The 6647-nt window shown below is 45.9% G+C and overlaps 1 protein-coding gene and 1 pseudogene across 5 annotated transcripts in view; one reads left to right on the top strand and one right to left on the bottom strand.

Annotated features, from left to right (window-relative positions):
* The window catches only part of CUNH5orf24 (chromosome unknown C5orf24 homolog), a 12157-nt gene extending 6058 nt beyond the window's left edge, over positions 1–6099 (bottom strand). The window contains exons 1-2 of one of the 5 annotated variants that reach the window (XM_029570090.1): positions 5995–6099; positions 5332–5569 (exon numbers count right to left, since the gene is read on the bottom strand). In XM_029570090.1, coding sequence (XP_029425950.1) covers positions 5332–5334 — 3 coding nt within the window. In that variant the 5' untranslated portion in view covers positions 5335–5569; positions 5995–6099. Of the gene's footprint in view, positions 1–5331; positions 5791–5820 lie in introns of those variants that run through there. The other 4 variants (XM_029570055.1, XM_008847362.3, XM_008847238.3 and 1 more) reach the window with 4 other exon arrangements.
* LOC115072617 lies at positions 4160–5324 on the top strand (annotated as a pseudogene).
* Positions 6100–6647: the final 548 nt, after the last annotated feature.

Raw genomic sequence — 6647 nt, 5'->3', positions numbered from 1 at the left:
ATATATAGACTGTATTTCACACAAGAAATGAGTTTTGTAGGCTACAGCATTACAGTGCAATGAAGTAAGAAAGATAAAAAGATATGATCTCCAATTCAGACTTAGAAGAGAGTCATACATATATATTAAGGTCAAGCCTGAAGTTAAAGAATGTTTGCCCGCACCCTTCATATATACAAAACAGGAATTTCAGATATGAAGTTACTTCCAGCGGTCACAAATAGGTAGTTAATGTGAGCTAAAACCATGGTGAACTTACTTCATTATTGTTCATAAAAGCAAAAGGAACTAGGAATCAAGTCACAGACGTATATTCTACAGAATTACTAAGTATTTGCTGAGAATCAACAAAATTTTTGCTCAGATGGTTTAAAGTCTTAACTATGAACTAAAAATACACCAAGAAGCTACTTCCTTATGGCCAGAGCTACATAGACTTGGAAATACAAAACAAGTCAAAGCTAAGCACAAATAAAAATACTTCCCAAAGATATAAGAATGAGACTATTAATTTTCACTTCATTAGCCCCAATTCTAACTTCAAATAAGAAATAGAGATAAGGAGCTAGAGAGATGGTTCAGCAGTTAAGAGCACTGCCTGCTCTTGCAGAGGACCTGGGTTTGATTCCCAGCACACACATGGCAGCTAACAACCATCCATAACTCCAGTTCCAGGGGATATGATGACCTCTTCTGACCTCCCGTGGGCATTACATGACACAGGTGTACTTACATACATGCAGGCACTACACTCATACACATAAAATATTATGTTTTTTTAAAAAGAAATAAAGTTCTAAATATAACATTAGCCTAAAGTTAGTTTCTTGAGCATTTTCTATGCTGGCACTTTGCACATGACTGGACTTAATCCTCAGTGCATGACTATGAGGGCCTAATAGCTAGGGGGGCTGGAGAGATGGCTCAGCAGGTAAGGGTATGGACTGCTCTTGCAAAGGTCCCAGGTTCAATTCCCAGCTCCCACATGGCAGCTAATAACTGTCTGTAACTCCAATTCCAGGGGATCAGATACCCTCTTCTGACCTCTGCGTGCACTGCACAACATGGATGCACTTACACACATGCAGGCAATACACTCAAACACATAAATTATTAATTTTTTTTTTTAAAAAAGGGAATGCTGGGCATGGTGGCACATGCCTTTAATCCCAGCACTTGTGAGGCAGTGGCAGGCAGATCACTGAGTTCAAGGCCAGCCTGGTCTACATAGCTACTTCTAGGTCAGCTGGAGCTACAGGGAGACCCCGTCTCAAAAAGACAGAAACAAGGTAACAGAGGCTAGACAAATGATTCAACAATTAAAGAGTACTTGCTATACTATTCATATGGACTGAAGTTCAGATCCCTGCACCTACATGACAGGTCAGGCTTGCCTATAACCCAGGCTCAGAGGACGGTAGAGACAGAAACTCAACGGGACTTGCTGACTTCCAGCTTAGGCAAGAAAACAGGAACCCTAGGTTTGGGGAAATACTCTGCCTCTAAAGAATGGGTGGAAAGTGATAGGGGAGGACACTCAACACCCTGGTCTCTGTACCCACATGCACAACCATACACATGTATATACATACAAATGCACACCCACACAAATAAATCCTAAAAAGAGAAAGGGAATTGACTTTAAACAACCTATCAAGGACACATTGAAGAATGGTGAAGCCAAGTATCAATTAAGATCATCTAAATACAGAACCAACAATTTATGGTATAGTATATAGCCATGCCAAGGATAGTTGCTGGGGGGGGGGGTTGTTCATCCCCTCTATACTGTAGGTTGTTTAGCAGCATCCCACTAGATGTCAGGAACACTACTCTTCCCCAAAATTTCAAATAATCAAAAATGTCCCCAGATATGCCATAGTAGGCAAAATCACCTACTACCATGAGAACCACTCCACTGCATTCCACCTCTTCAAACCCAGGGATGCAGCTTGGTAGTAGAGGGCCTGCCTAGTATGTGCAGAGTCCTGGATTCAGTACCACCTCCACCAAAAACAGGAAAAGAAAAAAAAAACTCTTTAAGACTTTAAATAGTCACAAAATCTTTCTGTTGATAACACAGAAGTCAAATAAATTCACAATTGAAAAGATAGTGCTGGGGGGGGAGGGCTGGAGAGATGGCTCAGAGGTTAAGAACACTGACTGTACTTGCAGAAGACCCGGGTTCGAATTCCAGCACCCACATGGCAGCTAAAAACTGTCTGTAACTCCAGTTCCAAGGGCTCTGACAGCCTCTTCTGTCCTCTGTGGGCATTGCACAACACGGGTGCACTTACCTACATGCAGGCAATACATGCATACACATAAAAATATAAATAAACTATTAAAAAAAGGATAGTGCTGGGATTTGTGAAAACATCAACCATTTTTCTCCCCAACTTATATACTAGTTGAAAGATTTTATATATATGAATTCAACAGGAATCAAAAGAGCTGTTTATTGGGTTGGGCATGATGGTGCACACCTGTAATCCCAGCACTCTAAAGGCAGAGGCAGGCAGATGTCTGTGAGATGGAGGCCAGCCAGGGTTGTATAGTAAGATCTATCTCAAAAAACAAAAACAGGGGCTAGAGAGCTGGCTCAGCAGTTAAGAGCACTGGCTGCTCTTGCAGAAGACCTGGGTTCGGTTCCCAGCACCCACATAGTGGCTAATCATCTATAACTCCAGAGAATCTGGCACCCTCTTCTGATCTCTGTGGTCACTGCACAACACGGGTGGACTTACATACACATGCAGCCAACACATTCATACACATAAAATAATTGCTGGGCATGGTAGCGCACGCCTTTAATCCCAGCACTTGGGAGGCAGAGGTAGGCGGACAAAAATAAATAAATAAATAAATAAATAAATAAATAAATAAATATTTAAATATTTAGAAAATATATATTTTTTTAAGACAGGGTCTCCCTGTAGCTCTGGCTGGCCTGGAATTCACTCTGTAGACCAGGCTGGCCTTGAACTCACAGAGGTCCACCTGCCTCTGCCTCCCAAGTGCTGGGATTAAAGGCATACACCCCCACGCCATAAAAACAAAAAGAGCTGTCTACTGCCAGTCAAGTTGGACTATGAGACTATATGCAAATACAAGGAAAAACATCCAGACCAGTGAAGAGTGGAAAAGCAAAGTCTTTTCATTATCATTATTCAGAAACCTTCCCGCCAGAGGGGCTGATTCAGTTGGTAAAGAACCTATGCAAGCATGAGGACCTGAGTTTGGATCCCCAATACTCACATGAAGGCCAAGTACATCATGTGCCTATAACTCCAAGTGGGGGGAAGGGGCAAAGACATGCAGCAGATCCCTAGAGCTCATTGGTCAGCCAGTCTAGCTGAATTGGAGTATTATGCCAGGTTAAGTGAGAAACATTTTCTCAAAAAATAAACCAGGTGTGGTAACATATGCCTTTAATCCCAGCCTGGTCTATACAGCAAGTTCTAGGTCAGTTGGAGACTATCCTCTCAAAAACAAAACATGATCCAAGTCTTTTCCTTTTTTTAAAGACAGAGTTTCATGTAGACTAGGCTGGCCTCAAACCTGACAGTAGATGAGGATGACCTGCCCCATGCTAGAATTATAGCCATGTGCCACTACTATCCCTAACACTACAGTTTATGTACTGTTATCCCAGTTGATATAGTGTTAGGGATAGAACTCAGGGCTTTGTGCATGGTAGACAAGCACTCTTATCTACTCTGTGCTACATGCTCAGTCTAGGTCCTTTGTTCTTTTGAGGGTCACTATATAGCCCTGGCTAACTACCCTGACCTCTTGACATTAGCCTGCTTCTGAAGTGCTAAGATTAAAGGCATGTGCCATGATGCCCAGCTAGATATATTTATTTTCAATATTTGCATAACAGTGGTAATCCTGTACTTCTTAATGCTTCCCTATTTCTACTCCAAGACTTACCTGCTAATCAATCTGGGTTTGTTTTCTTTTCCCTTTTTTATTTCCTTTGGAGACAGGGTCTCACTGTGTATCCCTGGATGGCCTGGAGCTTGCTATGTAGAGCAGGCTGGCCTCAAACTCACAGAAATCCTCCTGCTTCTGCCTCTTGAGTGCTGAGGTTAAAGGTATGTATCACCAAGGACAGACTGTTCTTGATTCTTTTGAGACAGAGTCTCACTCTTACTGTAGGCTGACCTGGAACTTGTGGCAGTCTTCCTGCCTCAGCCATTCAGGTGCTGGGCTTACAGGTGTGAACCAATACACCCAGCCAGCTAACTATTCCTGAAAGATTCTTTCCAAACAAAGTTCATTGAAGTATGTGGACCACATTTCTTAGAAAGGAAGAAAGGAGTGTCAGGATGGGCAAGGGAGGCACAGACTCAAGAAAACCAGAAAGACTACTACATTTGTATAAAGTGTGGGTACATTAGAAGGTAAGAGTTAAAACACTATGTAGACCACCAAAGTAAAATTGTGGGATCCCCTTCCTTAGTGATGGTGCTGGGGATGGAACCCAGGACCCCAAACATACTAGGAATCAAAAGAATATCTTTAAAAATGGTTCATTGAGAATCCAATTGCCATGCCTTGGAAAATTCAGGAAATCAAGAACTTTGTGCTCACAGACAGGTGAAAGGATGCCAAATCCCTCAAGATCAAGAAAAAACAAGGTTAACATAAAGTTCAAAGTCCAGTGGAGTAGGTACCCATACATATATCCTGGTCATCACAGACAAGGACAAGGTAGAGAAGGTGAAGCAGTCCCTGCCCCCTGGTTTGGCAGTGAAGGAGCTGAAATGAATCTGACCCCTTCATCTGGAGAATTAAAAATCCTCAAAACCTAAAAAATAAACATAAAAAATAATAAAACAGCCGGACGTGGTGGTGCACACCTTTAATCCCAGCACTTGGGAGGCAGAGGCTGGTGGATCTCTATGAGTTCAAGGCCAGCCTGGTCTACATAGTGAGTTCCAGGACAGCTGGGGCTACAGGGAGACCCTGTTTCAAAAAGACAAAAAAATAAAACAAAATGGTTCACTGAAAATAAGTCAGCTAACAGCTTCTATATACTGACTACGACTAAATTCGATTTTTGAAGGTTTGATAAAATTTGCCCACCCTGAAGTTGGCTTACTATGACTGTTTAACTCAAGTCTTTCAGTAAGCTGTTCTTTAATAAAGCAATCCCATCTCGTGTTGACTGTGACAGTTATTCCTGCTAGCACAGAACTATTTTTAGTCACTTCACAAGGAATTTATAAAGCTTTGTAAACAGAGGAAATCTTCAAGAAACCCAAGTTGTTCGCCAAAGCTCTGATATCACAAATTCTCAGAGATCTGCATCATTTGGCTAACCATTTTATGTATGAGTTTATAATTCGAAATAGCGTGCTGGCGAGCCGCGGCAGTCGCTCTGACGGTGCAGGCCAGGCCAGCTGCCACGCACGCGGCCTCAGCAAGGGAAGTTTTGACGCTAAGGCAGAACGTCAATAGCGGCCTCCTTTGTCTTCTTTCCACTCCTTTACTGTGCCCGACAGCGCAGTCTCCCCAGGGCAGACTCCGTACCGACGTGAGGTGTTCACCATGGCTTTACCTGTTGTGTGCCAGGAAGCGACGATAAACGTCCTAGTCGGAGCAAGTTGGCCAGCCCGAGCGCCCACTCGGGAGAAGTCTGCGCGCCCCCCGCCGCCCCGGGACTTCCACCGAGCGCGACTCCGCGCCGCGGGCCCGCACCACCCGCGAGGCCGGCGGGCGCTCGGGACTAGGCCCGGGGATCCCGGCCGCGGAGAAGAAAGGAGCGCTGTCCCCGCGCCGCCGCGCCCCGCCCGCCGCCCCGCGCCCTACCTCGGCCGCTCGCTCGGAGCTCGGCCTCAGCGCGCCCAGGGGCTGCCCATCGGCGGGGGCGTCCCGCCCGCGCCGCTCGCTCCGGCAAATCCCGCTCGCGGGGCCCAGTCCACCGCAGACTGCCCGCAGCGGCAACGAGACCCACGCCAGGGCCCGACCTCCCACACGGCTCACCGCGGGGCCCCAGACGCGGGAGAACAGGCCGCCACAGCCCCGGAGTGCGAGGCAGCGTGCGCGAGCGCGCGAGGATCAAGCACACGCGCACGCACGCACGCTCATCGCGAGACCAGCTCTCCCGCCCGTGAGCATAAGCTGGTGAAGGGGACCGCGGCCAGGGTGCGCGTGCGCGGCGTGGTTTGGGCCTGAGTTGCCCAACCTCGGACCCGCTAGGTGGACTGTAGCTGAGCTGGAGGGTGCCGCCGAAGAGGCGTAATTTCCCTCCGTGAATTCATCACAGCCTGTGATGGTCGGGGCTTCTTACCAGTTTCTCAGAATGCAGAAGTACTAAATGATGCACTGAGGGTTTGATCCTGCTGTGTTCCACAGGCAACTTCTCCAACGTCTCTGTGTGCTAGGGAGCTTCCACACGTGGTAGAGACTCACTGTCTTACAGGTTCTCAGAGGTGGTTAGGGTGAGCTACCCGCTTCCAAACAAAATGGGAATATTCAAATGATAATGGATTAACACCCAGGCATAAGATATGTAATACTGAAATGAAAAGCATTGTTCTGTGGGACACCCTATAGTATTTAAGTTTGATTTAAATTCATAACTTCTCTAGGATTTGCTAGTCCTCATTCTGAGGGAGGCCAAGCTACTTGCCCAG

Source organism: Nannospalax galili, unplaced genomic scaffold (genome assembly GCF_000622305.1).
Source record: "Nannospalax galili isolate Female #2095 unplaced genomic scaffold, S.galili_v1.0 scaffold1830, whole genome shotgun sequence".
Classification (NCBI taxonomy): domain Eukaryota; kingdom Metazoa; phylum Chordata; class Mammalia; order Rodentia; family Spalacidae; genus Nannospalax; species Nannospalax galili.
The sequence above is the reverse complement of the archived record's forward strand: the minus strand, read 5'-3'. Positions and strand labels throughout refer to the sequence as shown.